This window comes from Ambystoma mexicanum, chromosome 9 (assembly GCF_040938575.1).
Source record: "Ambystoma mexicanum isolate Mex_15411 chromosome 9, UKY_AmexF1_1, whole genome shotgun sequence".
Taxonomy (NCBI): domain Eukaryota; kingdom Metazoa; phylum Chordata; class Amphibia; order Caudata; family Ambystomatidae; genus Ambystoma; species Ambystoma mexicanum.
In genome coordinates, this window is record NC_090931.1 from 373,308,359 (window position 1) to 373,329,022 (window position 20,664).

A 20,664-nucleotide genomic window follows, 5' to 3' on the forward strand; every position below is an offset into this window, starting at 1 on the left:
AGAGGTTTGGGCAGTGTGAGGAACCTCAGGGCATCCTCACTTCTCCTCCCAAGATATCCTCCTCTCTTACTTTTAATATAATTTTCTATAAATGCAATGATGGCTACTTTATTCATATGCATAATTGAATAACTACAAGATCGGAAGGAAAAGAACATGCATAATATAAAGCAACATTTTAGATCGATGATTCCTGTTAGAGTAGGATTAATTTACTTAGGTGTACTGATTTCTTTGTGTTGGCATGAGCTGTAGATGAATTGTCAGAATTGATTAAACCGAGTAATATTTTATGAAAAAGATGTAATTTAGTGTGATATTTATTAACTGGAAATTATTAAATGGAAATGTAATGACATAATGTTTAATGTTTTGTGATCATATCGTTTTTATTGATTAATAATGTGGAAAGTTCAATTTGAGCAAAACACATTAAAGATCAATAACAAAAAATGCAATTCAGCCAATTATAGCCTAACTCAGCCCAATGCATCAGTCAGCAAAAAAGGACCTTCATTCTGTGAATCCTGCTCCAATGGCAGTGCAGAATTAGGTAGCAGTATCCACCAATTCTACTTTCCTGGAGGTATCTCCACTGACCCCTACTCCGAACATCACTCCTCTCTGTTCATATAACTGTGTCTCCTTTTATTCTCCTTACTCTGTGCCTTCTTGTTCTGCTGGCTACACTCTCCTTTCCCCTCCTAACTGTGCCCTTTCTGGTTCCTGTTATTTGTTATGATTATCATGCTCATCTGAGGGAGACATCAGAGGAAGCCCAAAGTCTCTTCCTGAAAACAACTATCAGCTGAGATTGTTTTTCTGCTTCAAGCAAAACAAAGGGGGGTCTGGGAATCTCTCTACCAGCACGACCACACAGCCCAATGACCTGTTCTTGGGTGAATAACCCCTGGGAGAGACTCTACCAAGTCTTTAGCTCACTGTCCCTTTCACAGAGAAAAAATGTCCCCGCATGTCAGCCTTTGTCCTGCCCCTGGAAATGTCTTCTCTGTGAAAGGGACAGTCTCTCTCCCAGGGGTTATTCACCCAAGAACAGGTCATTGGGCTGTTTTTGTGCTGGTAGAGAGATTCCCAGACACCCCCTTTTGTTTCTGGTTCAAGCATTTCCTTCAGAAAGCGGACTTACTTCTGGCCTTCTGTGCATAAACTCTGATAGGTCACACAGCCGTGTTAGGATAAGGTCACCCATATCTACATGCATAGAAGGACATAAGATTGTTGGGGGAATCAAAATCTAACAGCTCCCCTCATTCTGCTTCTACAGGTTTCCCCAACACTTTTCTTAATTTTCCCGGAATCTCTCTTGTATATGTTTCCATAACTCTGCCTCTGCTGGTTTCCATGCTTTCCCTGCCGCTATTCTTTCTGGTTCAATGAGTCTGCCCCTCTAGATTCCTTAATTCTACTTGTCCTTGTTCTCCTAACTTAAATTTTATTTTTCTCCCTGACTCAGTAGGCCCTTGTTACCCCCTGCTAACCTTAGTCCTCCTTCCACTGCCCCTCTGCTGTTCCTTATTAACCTAGATCTGCTCTTACAACTTCCCCTAACTCTAATTCTCCATCTTTCCCTAACTTTGCTCCCCTTTTTCCCCTCTCATTACCCCCTTGTTCCCTAATCCTGCTCCTGTTGCCCACTCTGCTCCACCAGGTTCCCTTTGTCCTGGTCTTTCTTTGAATCCCTAGCTCTGTTTCTTCTTTTTCTGGGCTATTAGGTGGCACTTAAGCACCACATATAAGCTGAATCTATTACATTGGAGTGCAGGTAGAAGTGAGATGACATGTGAGGAGGCGCACACAGCTTATGGGTGTTTGGTTATTTACCCAGCCATTGACTGACCATGGCCATGCCAATCCATATGGCCATTCCCACACATGACCTGCCCTTCCCCACCCAAAACACCTTCTCCTGTGATCTCTATAAACTCACTCTATCAAGAAGTAACATCAAACTTTAGCCTGCAAGTGTTATTCCAAAGCATTCTGCAGAGAGTTAATGGCTTAGTTGCAGCTTTAAATGACTACTGGTATAATAAAAATGTTTTAACCAAGCGTGCCTTCAGGCACTTGATTTATGTATCTTCCATGCACTGAAGTCCTGTTAAAGGCAGCCGTTTTGGCTTGAAATACTGCCATCATATGCCCAGGTTATCACTCCATTTTCCACATCTTGCCATCTGTAGCCAGGTATTAGCATTATATTGGTGCCTTGCTAATGCCTATCCCATACCTACACAAAAGCCCAACCCGTTGGCTTTGCCAATGCTTGTTTTCCAGTGTCTCGGTTCATCACCCATCCCTCTGCTATTCATTGTTCCCCAATGTCTGCTATGTTTGGCCCCCTAATTGTGATCCTCTGTATCACCCTCACACTGTCTACCCGCTTCTCTTCCACTGCTCCCTCAGGGTCTCTTACCCAGATGTTGCTGGTTTGCTTCCCTTGGTTCCAACCCACCATATAGGACAGAAACAACAGACTGCCTCTAGCATTGTTGAGTTCCGACAGCGTTCGGAACCAGGAATCATGAGCAATTACAGCATAGACAGTGAGAGTAATCAATGAGACGCGGGAGCTGAGTCAGTGCTTCTGAACTCCTTTATTAACAGCCGAAAACTGGCGCCCGAGGCGGTAACCCCGCCTCTTCCCCCCGGCGTGGGGCGCTGCCCACTACAACTATGCAACAATATAAATGGGACTTAATTCCCAAACAAACAATGTCATTGACATAGAAAAAGGGGATGCAACATCTCCCCACCACTTAAAGAAGAAATGGGCTCTAGTTCATTTCTTCAATCCATCAAGTAGGCCGGGTGTATGATCCGTCTCGACGGGCTTTGCCTTGATGTCACTGTCCGGTTTGCTGACGTGTCACTGTCACTTTCGTCAGCGTCTCTTTCTTCCACTTGGTATTCCGATTCCACGTCTGATGATTCGTAGGTGTTCTGGGCCAACTCTCCAGGAGGTTCGGTGTTCCCTTCAAAACTCTTAAAGAATGCTGAATTTCTCATGATTGTTCCACGCGGGTTGGCTGCAGTTATCATGGACCCGTTGGTGTGGGTCACGGTCAGGGGTTCAGGTCTGAACGCGGGTGTGTCCTTGGTGTTTTGGTCTTGTCGTGCTAACACCACGTCACCCACTTGAATGCGGCAAGGTTTGGCTTGTCTCCTTTGATCCGAGTATGTTTCTGTCTTCTCCTTGCTCACCCTGTCTCTTGTTCTGGCATCATCAATGATGGTTGAGGGTGGACGGATGCAAGGGTTGTGGGGAAGTCGTGTCCGTATAATGCGGCCAAACATTAGAGTGGAAGGGCACTCACCCGTGGTACTGTGTGGAGTGTTACGATACTCTCTTAGCAACGTGCAGATGGCCTGCATGAATGACCCATGGGTGATGGAACACACTTGCAGTGTCCTCTTGAGACTGCTCATGAATTTCTCAGCCATTCCATAGGCTTGCGGCTACAATGGTGTTATTGTCCTGTGTTGGAACCCGAGATGTTCTGCAAACATTGCGAAATCATGGCCACTGAATGGCGGCCCATTGTCTGATTTTACAGTTGAGGGTATTCCATAGTCGGCAAATGTCTTGTCCAGTGCAGGTATTATGGCCTGTACGCTGGTTGAGTGTATGAGATGTACCTCAGGGAAGCGTGACATCTCGTCCACGATTACTAACGCATACTTTCCATTAGCTAAAGGTCCGAACATGTCGACTGCTACCTCGTCCCACACTTGCAGGGGCATTTCTGATGGCTGGAGTGGTGCTGGGAATGTTCTCGGGGCTACTGCTTGACATGTGAGGCATTTGCCTAGGAGTCTTTCCAACTGCTCATCCATTTTCGGAAACCAAACCTTGGTCCTCAGTTGTCTTTTTGTGGATACTATTCCACGATGACCTGCCTGAGCTATGTCCATTATTTGTTTTTGTAGACTGGAAGGGATTACGAGCCGGTTTTCTTTGAGAAGCAACCCTTCCAGGGACACGGACAGTGTGTGTTTCACCAGTTTGAATGTTCGAAATAGTGCTTCTCCTTGAGCAGATAGGCCCCCGAGGTGTGCCAATCCTTCACATGCCACTGGCCCGATTGCACACGCTCTTTAATGGTTAGCAATAGTTTGTCAGTGTTGGTGGCTTCTATAAATTGAGTTGTGGAGACGTGCTTCGGGAGTGCGTTGTTGACCAGGAAATTAACATATTGATTTGCTTTTATGGATTGTCTTTCCTCTTGTGCTGGCAGGGGGTACCTCGATAAAAAGTCTGCAGGGTTGTTGTCTTTCCCTGGTCGATGAATGATGGTAAATGACTATTCTTGTAACCTCAGACCCCATCTGGCAATGCGGGGTGGCATTTTGGCGGTGGGTTTTCCATAGATCGGGGGTTAGGGCCTGGTGATCCGTGACAACGGTGAACGGGTGCCCGTATAGGAAGAGATGATAATGCTTGCACGCCCATACAACCGCAAGACATTCCTTTTCAGGTTGGGAGTAGGCACACTCTGCAGAGGACAAGCTTCGGCTTGCATAGGCTACTATGTGTTTTGGTGAGTTTGGTGGTGCTCCAGGTCTGGAATGAGCTAGTATAGCGCCCAAACCGACTGGCGTCCACTGTGAGTTCAGTGTCATATGCGTGGTCATAGTACGCCATGCACGAGGCTGATGATATTCGCCGTTTGATTTCTTGAAAGGCCTCCTCGCATTCTGTCGTCCACTCGAAGTCTCGATCTTTTCCTGTGAGGAGTCTTAGTGGTGTGCTCACTGACGCAAAATCTTGAATGTATCTGGTACAATAGCTAGCCATCCCTAGGAACAAGCGTATGGCTGATGGGGAGGTGGGAGTGGGGGCATCCATGAGTGCTTGTACCTTCTCCGGATCTGGGCGCATGCCTTTGTTCGAAAATATGTGTCCAAAGAATTTTAGCGTGGTTTTGCTGATCTCGCACTTCTCCGGATTTAGTGTAAAATGAGCATTTTCTAATGCCATGCAGACTCTTCGTAGAGTGTCATCATGACTTTCTTGTGAGGTACCGAAGATGAGAATATCGTCGCTATAGTTCAGGCAGTGAGGGATGTGTTTGATTATTTGATGTATTTCGTTTTGGAAAATTTCGGCAGCTGACGACACTCCAAAACCTAACCTCTTGTATCTGGAAAGTCCCAGATGAGTTGAAAATGTGGTGATGTATCTTGATGAAGGATGGAGTTCAAGTTGATGATAACCTTTGTTTAGGTCAAGCTTCGAGAAGATTGTGGCTCCGTGTAGAAGGTGCATCATGTCTGTCATGCGTGGTGCTAAGTGTCGTTCCCTTTCAATGGCCACATTTGCGGCACGCATGTCTACACAGATGCGTATGCTCGACGTGCTGTCTTTCTTTGGTACGGGTACTATTGGCGAGACTCATGGCATTGGGCCAGACGCTGGCTCGATGATGTCCTGTTGTAGCAGCGAATGTATTTCATCTTCCACTTGTCGTTGTATGTTGAGGGAAATGCCCCGATAGTGTTGAGCTATGGGGGGTGTGTGTGGGTTGATGTGTAGCTTGATTTGTCTGTCTTTTAGACGGCCTAGCCCTTTGAATAAAGATGGGAACATCTTTTGAATCATGTCTTTCGCGCTGGAGGTGTAGGCAGACATGATTTGTTACATGAGGCTGATTAGTCCCATTTGTCTGGCCGTACGGAAACTTAGAATGCTTCCTCCGGGTACCTCTCCTTTGATTATGTACATTTGCACTTTCTGGCTTTGTTCTTTGTATTGGCACTTAGCGGTAAACATCCCTTTGCAGTTTAGCGGTTTATTGGACCCGTACGGGTATATCAATGTGTCAGCCTTCCGTAATTCTTTCTTTGTTTCGAGAGCTTTGTATACTATATCGCTTATAACATTGACTGTGGCACCTGTGTCAATCAGGAATTCCAGACTTTGCCCATTCAGTTGAAGCAACAGCGTCGGACTGTATTCTGCCACTGTGTCGTTGCCGATGGCGTGCACATATGCTTGTTTTCTCTCCCCGCTGGATGATGATGATCTGGCCATTCTTCTTTCTTGCGGTGAATCATCCAGGTATCTGATTCTTTGTCTTGACTTGCGGTGTGGGGATTTGTGTCGGCTCTTGCGATGACTGGAGGTGTCCCTCCTTTCTTCCCGCCGCCGGGCAGATGGTAGGTGTTCCCTGGACGAGCTGGGTGAGTGCCTCCTGCTGGGTGCGGTGAAATGACTCGAGTGTTTGCGCAGGCTTTCCCGCCTTGAGTTTCGGCCATCTTGTTTCCAGGACTCTCTGTTGGTTTCTGCACTTTGGAAGAATTTTATGTTTTTGCACACGGACTGGAAGTGGTTTTCTCCCCCGCATCTGTCGCAATGATGGCCTATCGCAGGGCATGGTCCTACGTGAGGAAATCAGAATCCACATCGGTAGCATTTTCTTTTATCTGAAGAGTCAGCAGGAGTGCAGATGGGGCATACCGTTGCTGTTTTGGCATTCTGTGTAATGGTAATATTTCCAAGCGACTCAGTTTGTAGCGTTAGTGCTGCGTCAGCCCTCGCTATTTGAAGGATTTCTTCCAGTGTCCTGCTTTTTTGTAACAGCTTTTTACGAAATTCAGGGGACCCACATCCTGCAATAGCTTGTGATTTAAGAGCTTTGTCAGTGGAATATTTGTCGAAATCACAGTATTTAGCTCTTTTTCTTAGTCTCATGACAACATTTTCCATGCTTTCTTCTTTGTCTTGCGTAGTTGTGTGAAAGACATGCCTCTCGTAATCGACATTCCGCAATGGTGCAAAATATGTGTTCAGTGAGTCAATTATACTTTGAAATGAGTCAATGTTGGAATCAGGCATTTCAAAAATGATATCACATACCGTGGGGCCCAGAGAATGAAGCAGGATGCCTCTCAGACGGCGTTCCTCTCTGACTCCAGAGGCGTCAATGTAGATATGTAGTTCTTTTAGCCATCGAGCCCACCTGGGTGCCAAACTATTAGTGTCTGTCATGTCAAAATGAGGCACTGCTTGCAGTTGCAGCGACTCTGAGGAGCCTTCCTCTCTGCTGCTTGCCGACCTGGGGGTAGAACTCGCTTGGGGGCTTTGGAGGCCGCTGTCCGTGTTGTCTTCTGACATGATGGCAGGCACGAGTGATGTTCTTTGCTGCAACATGCTCTAGCCAATTTTACCTTGTAATTTCACGTGGCCAGGGCTGTATAAAGAGACTTTATGAGTTTGAGGGCCAATTTGACTTGTGTGCGCGTTTGTGTCCTGGGCTGTAGTTACCTCCATGCCGGCGTCTTGAATGAAGAGTGCGCAGGCGAGCGGGAGCCGTCACCTTTCAGTAGCTCGCATGCGCGATGTCATGGTGGTTAAACAGCATTTTTCTCTGTGGTGGTGCCTTAATTGATGTATGCGCAGGCGAGTGGGAGCAGTCTCTCCACCGCCGCCTGAGCGCGGAATGACACAATAAGTGGGAAGCGGCAATGACGTCTTGGGCCTGCGGCCACGGTCTGCGCGCCGTGCCGCAGCTTTGGTCAGGTGGGTTCAACCGGGCTGGGTGACCCAGTCAGAATGTCCTTGTCGCCATTGTTGAGTTCCGTCAGCGTTCGGAACCAGGAATCATGAGCAATTACAGCATAGACAATGAGACTAATCAATGAGACGCGGGGGCCGAGTCGGTGCTTCTGAACTCCTTTTTTAACAGCCAAAAACTGGCACCCGAGGCGGTAACCCCGCCTCTTCCCCCCGGCATGGGGCGCAGCCCACTACAACTATGCAACAATAGAAATGGGACTTAATTCCCAAACAAACAATGTCACTGACATAGAAAAAGGGGACGCAACAAGCATGTTGCAGTATTTCAATGTTAATATCGATTTGATATTTTTCTAGGTGAAAATACATTGTGCAATGAAAGAAAAGAAATGTAAGCCTGGTGACCTTTTTAAACTCCTCTTTTCCTTTCTGTTCAAGGACATGGAAACCGCACTGACACATTTTTCCAAGCGTCCAGAGCACGAGAATTCTGACAGCACTTTCATAGTCATCTTGTCTCATGGCCTTAGAGACGGAATCTGTGGGAGAGCCTTTAAACCGGAAAAGCAAGATACCCTGCCTACCGAAAAGCAAGACATCCTCCCGACCGATACCATTTTTAGAATATTCAATAACAAGAACTGCAAGGCACTGCGAGGGAAACCCAAAGTGATCATCATCCAGGCCTGCAGGGGAGGTATGCCAAGCCCTGCGTGATAGAAAAGCACATATTCTGAGAGTGATGGGATAGTGATGGCTCCGTTTTTGGAGCTTTGTTTGCTACTTTTAATGGGTGTGTACAAATAATTAGCTTTGTAGGACATTGGTGCGCCATTTTGAGATTTTGTATAGTACACCCTATCACAAAAATCCTCATGGCACCTTCTGAGAGAGCAGACAGGAGGGAAAATGTCTTAGTAGACCTAGGAGAAGAGACAGCTTTTTAGATTGTATTGAAATGTGTAGGCATAAGTGATGTCATGAAGATATAGGGGGGATTGAGTGTTTATGAAATGGATGCTGTCACTCTTGTTGTTATGCCCGCCCTACATTTTGCTGATGTGGTTCAACCAGATCCCAGAGACCAATATATAGAGCATGTTTCAGAATATTATATAGGCGTGGAAGGTGTAGAAAACAACTGGGCCTCATTACGAGTTCTGCGGTAATAGAATTTCCACCACTTTTACCACTCTGCTGAACTAAGGGTCAGTGAAAATGGGCATTCATTCCTCCTGCAGAAATAGCCCTGGAGGAATTAGGCCTGGCGGTATTACCGACTAAAACCGGTGCTAATTCCCTGAGGGCTAATCCCGTCAGAGGAATTAGAGCCTGACACAAAAATGATTATTCACTGCATTGCAAGTTGAAACACCACCAACATACTTTCCAAAAACACAGTGCAATTAGCTCCATCCAAAAGGTGGAGGTAAATGCATCCATTTGATAGAAACGAAGGCAGAGGTGCATCCAATTGACACTGAAAGGGCACGTAGGGTCCATATCTTCCCCAAACACACTTCCTAAAGCCAGCGGCAAATCTCGAGCTCCAGGACTTCCTGCAGTACACTGAGCTGCACAGGCATGTGCAGCAGCGTCACAGCGGACAACCTGCACAAAGATGGAGGAGACTCCTTGCAAGGTGAGTGCCCATTCCCAACGTCAGGCCATCATCCTGTCAATTGACTGATGGGCACCTAATGAAACTCTACTCCCTTAACAGGGAGACCATTGCTGACATACTCTCCCTGATACAGGTAGATCTGCAAAGCAGGATCAACATAACAAAATCCCATCACTTGTGAAGCTTGTATTTGTGCTGAACTTTTTTGACACGGGCACCTTCCAGATCACTGTAAGCATGACATGTCGAAGCCCTTGTTTTTAATTGGACTTTCTCAGGTGCTGGACATGCTCATGCAGCATGCAAACTGCTGCCTGCTGTCTCCTCTCTTGTTTAACATTTATATGTTACCACTAATATGGCGTCAATCCCCCATTCCAAGGACTTCAATGGGAGATAGCAGCCCGGCAGCCCAAGTTATTTTCTCTGGACGAGGGCTCCGGACCATTAACTCGGTTCCAGCACTTGGAACGGGAGATTAAAGCTATTAGCACCCCGGGTTCTAAAAGCAGTAACCCTGGTGCTAAAAAAAAATAATATTTTTCTTCGTTCAACTGGACGCCATACGTGTCCCGTTGAACGAAGGAAAATACTTTTCCAAGATGGCCGGCATGGAAAGGGAAGACAGGGTGCTGTAAAAAGAAGGACGGGGGTGGGGGGAAGATGGCGGTGGGGGGAACACTCCATCAGGCGGCATGGAACACGGGCTGAGATTGCCGGTTTCAGCCTGCCTTCCTAGCCACCTGATTGGCTGGCTCCCCCCACCAGAGTGCCAATGACCATTAGTTTATCAAGTAAATAAAGTTGTACAATCCTCATTCTTTTGCCTTCAGATGCTCCACCACACTCTCCCTTAACTTCCACGCTCAGATCATGCAGTGCTGGCAGGCGCTCTGGTAAATTCTCATTTAGATAACACCCTGCATGTGGGATTTCCAAATTATCTTCTTAGGGATCTTGAAACTACCCAAAATGCTGCCGTTCAGATCATGTTCAAACTTCTTAGATTTTCACCCATCTCTTCTTTCCGACGGGCTTTGCACTGGTCGGCTATATATCAGTGCATCATTTTCAAGATACTCTACTTAACTTTCCAATGTGTTCATAGTGTGGCACCTTAGTGTCTCATTCGGAAGATCCAACCCTATCTATCCCCAATGCCTTTGCAGGTGCCTGCGGCTCCCCAGCTCCTGTGGCTGTTAACAACTGCCCAGACCTCAAGGACAGCATAGGAGCTTGCCTTCAAAGAGGCATACATTGGAACTAGGCTGTGCCTACAGTGTACCTTTGGCTTACTGAAGGGGCAGTTCCGACGTCTACATCAGACAGAAGGTGCCCTAATGTATAAGCCAGACAAGATGGGTAAAGTATATGTCATGTTTGCCATGGTGCACATGTTCATTAGGAGACATGTCCCGATGCCCCCAGCTGTTGACATGGCATTCAGAGAGGAAGACGACATCCATACCAGGAACCACTTGCCGCCACAGAGTGAACGTGATGAAGGCAGAAATGGACGTCTCATACGACAAGAACTTATTGAGAATTTTGTTTAAGTACAATGGATTACACAAACCTCACACAATTTTATATGGTCACGTAGTAAATCTTTCACACCCACGACAAGATGACTGTGTTCCGCTCTTCATGTACTGCAGTCTCCTTCGAGTGACTGTTTCAGCATGCCAGATTGCTCAGCTTGTGTGCGTGCCACAGAGTATTGGGACCGACGATGGAGACAGCCAGGCAATGAGACTGCTGTGGGGTGGCAGAAGTTTTACTTTCATACGCTTGCCTTCAGATATGCTGCAGTGTCCGGATCAGAGGCGTTGCTGCGGGGGTGGGGGGGTTAGGGGGCTATAGCCCCAGGTCTTTTGGTTGTAGCCCCGGATAGAATCTCAGGGGCTACAACCGAAAGGCTAGTTAGCCCTAAGTCCCGACAGTGCGGCCATTAGCGTAGCCCCAGATCTTTTCCAGACCTAACAACACCCCATGTCAGGATCAGTGTCCTTTGCAAGGTCTGTGTGCTAAAGATATAGCCTCGGTCAGCACTCTGAATCGCTATCTCACCACTGTAATGGATGCTGTTGCTGCAGAGAGGTGGCAGCACTGCCTGTGCATTGCCCTAGTCATACGTTTGGATAAGCCCTGTACAGCATCCCCAATAGCCTGCAAATGTAGCAGCTGCTGCTCCACAATGTATTCAACGAGTTCCTGCTGCTGCTCGGCGTTGTACAGCCTGCTGCAGTTCCTTTCAAGGGAGAACTGGGGCATGCTGCCAGAGGCGCAGACAGGGCTGGGGTGTCACCTAGGTACCTGCCGCCCCTCCCGACCACAGGTACCTACTAGCCCGATGCCATCATCATCAGTTCCTGTGTCTGTGTCATGATGCTGGTGGCATTTAATTGATGGAACCAGGAGGAGGACGCAGAGTGCAGAATGTTTGTCGATTTCACCCCATGGGTGGCTGGTTCAGTATCCAACAGGTCTTTAGTCTCCACAGGGGCCTGCAGGCCTGATAAGTAATTTATAACGCACCTGTACACAAGTGTTTCTAGGCGCGACAAGGCAAGGGGGGAAGACAGAGGGAGGGCAAGGCAAACGATCTTACTAGGCCTTGTGCCATTCAGATTGTGCGACAGCGCAACAAAGTGCAGGGAGAAGGGAGAGGGGTAAGTGCAGAGAGGGAAGGGGAAGTGCAATCAGGGCAGCATTGCTCTGAGCGAAAGCAGCCAAGGCAGCGTGGCTCTGGGTAAGTGCAAGGAGCCAGGGAGCTGTAGAGGTGAAAGTTGCAGCCCCTAAGTGCGAGATTGGCCCAAGGCAGTGCAGGGGAGACTGATCAAGGTTGAGCCTAGCACCCACTGAAACTCTAGGGGTTTCCAAGCAACAAGTTGGCGCAGCAGACAGGTAGTTCAGCAAGGGAGTGAGAGAGTGAGAGAGAGAGAGAGAGAGAGAGGGAGAGAGAGAGAGAGAAAGTAGAGGAGAAAACGAAGGTCTTGAACAGATGGTCCGGCTCAAGTTTGAGAGAGGCAGGGAGGCCATTCCAAAGTGAGGCACCTGCAGAGGAGAGAGATCTACCCCCCACCTTCTGCCTGAAGAAGCATCTAACCCTTAGAGAGTTGGCGGTAGCAGAGCGTAGGACTCGCAAAGGAAGATATTTTGGAAGAGAGAGTTGGATGTAGTGAGGAGAGTGAGGACAGGATGTCCTGGGTTTTAGTGGTGAAGTGAGAAGCCAGAGCCATTTAGAGGGTCTGGGAGGGAACAGGAGAGGTAGAGGCTGCAGAAAGATTGGCCAGCTCCTCACAGATTTTAAAAAATTGGGCCATGTTGTTAGAGGCTGCAGAGACTCAGGCTTGGATGTGGACTCTCTTCTTGGACAAGACACAGAGTCTGTATTGCCTTTGGAGCAGGCAACAGGACAGTTTGTCAGAGGATCCGTCCGAAGCCCTCCACTTCCTCTCAGCCACCCTGCACTTGCGTTTCAGGGCGGCGAGGCACTTGGAGGTAGGTTTCAGACGGATTCTCATAACAGGGGCAATGATGCCCAGAGCATTGGAGATAAAAAGATGCAGGTTAGAGAGGGATGTGTCAGAGTGTGAGTCAGCCGCAGGAGTAGGGGGAGCAGAGAAAGCAGAGGCAAAGGCATTCACTGTCACACGCTTCATGGGCCGAATGATCGAGAAGGTAGGTGGCAGTGCTGGGGCGGGCTTTGCCTGAGGGACAGAGAGTTGCAGGTGAAAAGAAAGCGGAAAGTGGTCAGTCCAAGAGATGGGAGTGGTGAGAGGGTTAGAGAGGGGGATGTCTGAGGAGATGTGAACATCCAAGGTGTGTCCGGCAGAGTGTGTCGGACCACAGGGTAGAATAGAAAGAGAGAGAGTGTCGCAGAGGTTGCAGAAGAGCCCAGTGGAGGGATTAGAAGCATCCAGGTGGATGTTGAGGTCTCCAAGGAGGAGAAGCTGAGAGGTAGAGGCAAGGAGAGGGTAGGAGAGTTCAGGCCACTATGAGAGAAAGAGGGCAACCTGGAAAGGATGCCTGTAAATGGTGGCCACAGTCAGAGAGAGGTCAGGAGAGATAGAGAGCCTGCATGCCAGGCATTCAAAGGAGGAGAAGGCCTGCATAGGAATGACAGAAGCAGGGACCCATTCTGGAAAGATCAGAGCTACTCCACCTCTGGGTCGGTTTGTTCAGGGCTCTGAGAGGATCTTGTAGCCATTAGGGAGGAGAGTGTCAGAACTCGTGACAGAGCTAGCTGTGAACCATGTCTTGTGAGAGTGAGGACATCCAGGTCAAGTTCTTCGAGGAGGTGGCAGATGTCAGAGGAGTGTTTGACAGCTGAGCGAGAGTTGAGAGTAGCGACATGGAGCAGGTTGCCACATTTGAGAGTCTTCCAGGGTGGGGTACAGGCGTTAGGTACAGCCAGCGGAAGTAGTTAAGTGGCCCAAGAGTGAGCTGCGAGGGTTATAGAGGTGGGATAGTAACCAGAGAGGAGGAGGGATGTGCCAAAAGGGTGGCAGAGGCAGCAGGTGTCAGAGTAGCCAGAGAAGTGCTAGTAAGAGTAGCAGGAGAGGGAAAGAAGTTGATAAGATGTGGGAGACGCCTATCAAAAAGGAGGAGATTGGGCTGAGGGCCATATCCAAGAGGGTACCATTCAGATAGACATTTATGATGGTCTTAGAGGAGTGGAAGGAGCCCAAAAGGACCTCCCACCTAGTGCCACCATTAATGGGAGAGGAAGAGATAGGAGAGAGAACCAAGACCATATGAGGAGTCCATAGGTCTGGTGATGGAATGACAAAGAAGATGTCGGTAAGAGTCTGTATGGAGGAAGCACTGATGTAGGTGTCAGCAATAGGGAAGTCTGGATTGGAGACCAGAATGTCCCTCTTGAACTTCTTCCTTCCAGACTTAGTAAGAAAGATAGGATAGGAGATAGAGTAGCAGTTCGAGAAAATGGGAGAGATGGAAAGCAGCATAGAGGGTGCGAGTAGGAAAGAAGGAGAAGGAGGGAGCGAAAGAGAGAAAGAGCGGCACAGATCAGCACCACACAACATAGGAAACGCACAAGGGGGCGGGGGTCACACAGTAGGGAACACACAGGAGGAGCAGACAGGAGACTCGAACGTAGCACAGTCCCTGGCTTCTTTAGCGCAAGGATACAGTTTAAGTCATAACATCAGGACCTTCTGTATACAAGTCTCTTTACTCCTCAAAGTCTCTTCATTCAGAGAGCCTGATGTAACCAAACAAAAACAATGTTTTTTTCCTCTTTGATTTCTACAAGTATTCACTTTAAAATTATTCATTATTCACCCAGATCCCCTCAGTCGGGCTCAGATCTCTATAGCACAATGTTCGTTCCCTTTTTGATCCCCCTTAGTCGGGCTCAGATCTCTTTAGTACAATGCTCGTAGGATATTCTTTCGGGTGACTCGCGGTTCACCCCGAATGCCCCTCAGCTGGCTCAGATCCCCTTCTTAAATACGATTAGTTTCCATGAGCTGGGCTCGGACCAATGTCAATCAAGTATCAAAGACTTTCAAATGTGCACAGAGTTTTACTTGACCCGTTGCAGGACCACTTAGATTTTACAATTCCTTCACTTTACAATTGTCCCCTTTGGTTTGGATGCCTAACAGAGACTTTCAAATGAGCATGCCCATGGTGGTGGACCACTTTGTTTATGGTATCTATCTTCACTTCAAAGTTTCAGTCACTCATTTAGTGCATTCATTATGTTTGCATCACTTGACACATATGCTTCATGCACTGTCCTCTTCAAATTCCTTCATACAAAGTTGCCGCTTGCATCCCTGGGTTCCAGACAGCCCGGGTTGGTATCAGTCCCCCCAACTCACCGGCTGTGCTGCCTTCACTGGCTTTTCTTTGTTGTATGAGCCAGGGACAGTACCACGGAGGCAACCGCTTCTCCCCGCCTTGACTATGGACGCCGGAGATCCCCGGATATCTCCGACACACAGTGCAGGAGTCTTCAGCTTTAATTCCAGGTCTCGCGTTTTCTATTCTCGAAGGATCATAAAAGATACAGGGCCTCATTCCAAGGTTGGAGGTAATCATGGCGCTATTAGTGGACTTGTGCAGTTTTTAAATTTTGAATTGTAGATATTGCAATTTGTTTTATGTCTAAATTATGCGCTCTCTTACACAATTTAACTGTGTATGTACTCTAAAGAAAGAGCTTTACAGCGGGTGCATTTCTATTTGTTGAGAGTGTGATTTTGATATTTATATTCTTAAAATGTTTTAGACATTACACCTGGGCCAACCGGACACACCTCACGGAGGGCAAATAAATTGTTTGAATTCTGATGTCTAGTCCCACGTGAACTGTCTGTTTGACCAAAGTGTGCAGTCGGGAAACGTGTTTTCCCGTAACTGCAAATAATTTTTAACTTGTTTGGGCCAGAATAAAAATTGGGTTTAATGCCATTTTCGTGAAAAATTCTATTTGAAAATCATCTCATCGTATGTAGGAACAGGGTGAGCATTGCTCGCATGTACCCCCCGCTCTTAGTCGGTGCAGCAACGCTTTCTAGGGTGAGGAGCATCATGAAGGGCTAGGATAGTGTGTCCTTTCTAGGGAGAGTGTTAGGGCTGCATTGATGGCGCAATAAAGAAATTGGCTCAAGGGAAGCCTGTTGTCCGTTTTCTGTTTTGTGTGTTACAGTTATATTTGATAACAGAAAGGATACTAAACCCGTTGTTGGAGGTAAAGTGTACCTAAGGAATTCCCTGTGTGTTAGAAGAGGGTGATGAATGGTATGCAGACACTCATCATGTGGACTGGCACATGGCATAGAAAGACACTTGTGCATTTTGAAGGATGATGACTAAGGGCCAATAGGGACAGAGTGGGTTCATGTGCAGGGGGATGACTACTCAACCATTGGTGCACATGGACTCTGATGTGCACAAACCTAGCAGGATGTGATATTTGATTTTCATGTGCCATGTTTTTTTTGTCATGTACACCTTTTAGATTGCTCTGAGGAGTCAGCGTGGTATTGTAACATCAGGGACAGGGTATTTTGTCGGGGCCTGCAAATAACACTGGTGAGGGTGGACTAGGGCAAAGAGACATGAGGTCTCAGCCTGCATTTATGCATTCCCTCATTGGCAGATGCAATTCTCCTGTGTCATTTAAATGGGTCAGGCCAGTTATTTCCACTGGTATTTCAATGTATGCTCAATGGTTTGACATTTTTTTTGGTGATGTTTTTGGGCAGATGGTTTCAGTTGACCGAATGGTCATTGGCTGCCTAGATTGTATGAGGTCACATTTCCATAGATGCAATGATAATATTTATCTTCAAAATCATGTGGACATGACCTCAATGGATGGCACATGCATGTTGCTGCTCTTGCCTTCCTCCCATGGCCTTCTGAGTGTGGCTTTGGACTCACCATTGTGGCACTCTAATTCCGTAGCCTGGCTCGTGCCATGGCCAAGGTATTATTGGAAGTGGTGCGAGCGTCCTCCCTCTCCCTCTCTCGTCTCCCTTGGGATTTCCTGCTTAGCCCAGGAATCCGTAACCCATGGTTCGCAGAACAGTAACCTCTACTGTCTATGATCTTTCATCTCCTACTGATGGTCTCCCTAAATTGATGGCTCCCTAGCTCCCACTGGGAATATTCTAACCTTTTCTCCCTTCCTACTTCTCCCCACCAATCTTCTGTCCATCTGATCTTTTACTCGCCTGCCTCCACCCGTTGGTGTTAATTCGCCTATGACTGCTCTCCCACTACTATTCCCCTCCTGCTATTACCACTACTCTCCTCCCACTGCTACCACTACTCTCCACCCACTTCTACCACTACTCTTGTTCCACTACTCCCCCCCCCTGTGCTATAAAACCCACAAGGAAGAGAAGTACATACACCATTGTAAAATGATGTCACACATACTGTAATAACACAGCTATATGTATCTATTTTTTAACAGACCAAAATGGAGTTACTTTGGTGAGCGACTCCATCAGCAAAGAAGCGGATGCAGTGCCGGTGCCCCGTAGTATGGAACTGCATGAAGATGCCGAAATGGAAGATGACGCTATACAAAAAATCCTGGTAGAATGCGACTTCCTCTGTTTTTGTTCCTCCACCCCAGGTTAGTCTGTCCTTCTGCTTTTCCTGCCCCAGAAACGCTCCTGGATTTCCATAATGGTATTCACTCCTTCCTCTGACTACAGGGTATTGCTGTGCTCTTTCCTCACTTTGTACACCGGCTGTTCTTTTACAGTGGCCCCTCAAAGTTCTGTTACATATAAACTATCCATGCCTCATTTTAAATGTTCAGCTGGTCTTTGAAATTCATAAAAATTCTGCTCAGTTTGGAAGTGCTTACTATGTAAAACCTATGATATATAGAACAACAGGGTTTCATTATGTGTGTAAAGAGTATTGAACTGCTGAGTGTGTACAGAATGGAGGTGGGGCAAGCTACTGGGTGTAATGGAAGAAGAAGAGAATGGCAAGCCCAGTGTGGGACCAGTGCAAGCACAAAGAGTGGCTGACTGAGAGGTCTAATCAATGAGATTTGGTTCCTGTGAGCACATTGGTAGTGAAACATGGGAATTTGAACGCACTTGAATATTACTGGTATGCGGACCAAGGGCCAGAACCTTGGAACCCTTAGATGCTTACAGATCCTGTCTCACCTTTTCTGCTAACCCCAACACTTTCATTGATTTTGTGGTAGTAAAAGCCACCTCCTTCTGAACCCAGATAAAACTGAGATCATGGTGTGCGGCAATACCACCCTTCTCCCGCAACGACTGCCATGGCCTATGTCCGTTCTCAACCGTAGCTCCAACTCTTTGGAACTCACTCTCTCCGCACATTCGACACAACCAAGACTTCATGGCATTCTGCAAAGCTCTAAAAACTTGGCTCTTTCAATAAACCTGATTAGGAACAACTAGGGCCGCTGAAACCCATCATCATCATGAACCATGACTTCAGTGACATTACATCTGAAAGTAATTACAGCTTGTGGGCAGACGTTCAGAGAATTCTGAGCAATGTGACCACTGAAAGCGACCAATAGGTCATCATGACAGAATTAGGAAATGGATACCACAGATGACAACCTTAGCATCCTGCAGGCTCTAGGATACGTAAACTGCTGACTCTCCACTTCCCGAGTCCACTACACAGGCCCAGCACCCTCTCGTGCCATCAAGCTGTTAATCCCTTCGCTCCATACCTACCCAACTACACACCTTAGAGACGACCCCCATAGGCGCAAACCCCCAGACTCTACAAGGCCTCTGTCCAGCCTATGCTTTAACATGACTGCCTCGATGTTACCACGTTAATATGAGACACCCTTGTCCTATAATGAATTATCCTGCCTAGACCCACCCTGCAACCGATCATAAATCGCTACCAGAAACCGGAATATGGACTTGGTGTGAATACATTGGTGCGAGATTGTTCCTGCCACATAACCAAATATCCTCCCTAATACTGCCTGCAACTCATTTGAAACCAGCGACCCGGAACCAAGCCCCTGAGATGCATAGTGCTGAGCATAAGAATAATGACTGTCTGTCCGAACAAATATTTCTTAATCTGGATAAATCTACCTCATAGTGTTACTACAACGAAACACAAGGACGACCGCCACCAACTTATCCAGATCCAGAGTGTAATCCTGGAACAGCAGGCTCGTAAGAATAAACCATCCACTCCAGACACTCACCTCTCCTACCACTATGCTCACTCTCTACTTTTCACCAACACACATTAGAGCGCAACTATACTCCTCGATCAATTTCGGCCTAGTTGCTCACATACGAACATTACTCCATGAACACCTCAACATCCTGCTAGAACGCAGCTATACCCCACAAAAAAATCAGCCTACCTGCACCCATGCACGTCCTACACAGGCTTAATGCGGCAAGAATGCAGTCTCTGAAACCAACCACCTGACTGCACGCATTCAACTGATCTCTCACTACCACCACACCTAATGCTAGGATTCAGCTACCATCAGACAACTCACACTAACTGGCCACCTACTCAGTGCACCCAAGCACCCTATACTACCCTACTCTCTCAACTGACCTGTACTACGGTCCCCAAGGGCGTGCAACCCACAAACACTTTGAGGTCATACCAATGATATATAGAGTGCCACATAAATGCCAAATAACAATAACAATAGTTGCACTCTGACTAACTCTCCTAGCCAAGCTGGCTGCTTTTTGAAACATCTTTATATTAAAACAAAATGATTACAGAGCATAGCGAAATAAATCATGCAAGAAAATGGAAGGAGAATCACAGGCCAAATTGATGAACCTGCAAAGGAGAATTAAAACCCGAGCATTATTAAATCAAGCAAATGAAAACTGATGGACAAAAGGACAGCTGATTAGTGTATCTGTTGCCAAGTGTAAAGGGTCAAATAATGCTGTAATACTGAGGTTGCATGTCATCAATTTCTATTTTGTAAGGTAATCTCATAATAAAAGAAAGACAGCCAATGTTAGCCTCATTAGAATCAATGCCTCTGTAAGAATATGCAAATGAATATCCATCTATAGATATAGCTGTCGATGTGTGTATGAGAGTGATATTTATATTTTTTTATTTTTTTTATTTAGTGTTTATGGTCAAACGTGACCTTTACACTATACTCTTCAAACAAGTACACATATTACAATACACATACTACAATTTCTCAAATGTATCAAATTGCACATTACAACCAAATCAATTCATTTGTAGCAGTTAAAAACAATCAATTTCATCAATGTGTCTCAGCCTTTGACAAATGCAGGCACGAAAATGTTATAACCAGGGAATAGGTATCCAGCAAGTCCAATTTTCCCAGTGTCTCACAATGCAGCCAAGTGTTTTTCCACCTATTGCAATATGTAGAACGCAGCCGCGGTCATGACCAAAGTTTTTGCTCCATAGATGTGGCTCCAAGATTGATTTGATGTGTAATCCACAAACTTATGATAACCCCTTTCATAGAGAGGTGTTAACACACTGCATTGTGTGAGCAAGTGTCTGGCTGATTCCACTGCTGCCTTACACATACGACAGAGTCGATCACTTCTTTCCAAGCCAATCCACGCCCCTGTATTTTCGTAAACCGGTAAGGTTTCAAGAGACAGGAAAAGGATGAAGTGCACCAATTGTGGAGAATATGTTTTTATCGGGTAATCACGTGGGATATTTATATTCATTCCCTTTGTGGAGTGCAAGTTATATTTGCGTTTATTAGCAAGGTAGTCAGTGGACATCCAACGGTCGTGTTCCTTCAACTTTCTTTCGAAGTCCAGCGCCTATACCTCGCCCAGCGTATCTGGTAAGCCCTTCATGCCAATTACCAAACAGTGGTTTAAAAAAAGTGTTTGCATGTCAGAAAACCAGGCACTGTGCCCGCAGTGTAGGTCATGGCGCTTGAGTATATTTGAGGGTCTACACTTTTTTCTGAAATATATAGTGCCCCACCACTTACTAACAG

At 46.7% G+C, this 20,664-nt stretch overlaps 1 protein-coding gene across 6 annotated transcripts in view; it reads left to right on the top strand.

The window, feature by feature from the left end:
- LOC138488086 (caspase-5-like) overlaps positions 1 to 20,664 on the top strand; it is a 504,964-nt gene that overhangs the window by 404,704 nt on the left and 79,596 nt on the right. For all 6 annotated transcript variants that reach the window (XM_069614835.1, XM_069614833.1, XM_069614834.1 and 3 more), the window contains 2 exons: positions 7,976 to 8,234; positions 17,122 to 17,286. In XM_069614835.1, coding sequence (XP_069470936.1) covers positions 7,976 to 8,234; positions 17,122 to 17,286 — 424 coding nt within the window. The remainder of the gene's footprint in view (positions 1 to 7,975; positions 8,235 to 17,121; positions 17,287 to 20,664) is intronic.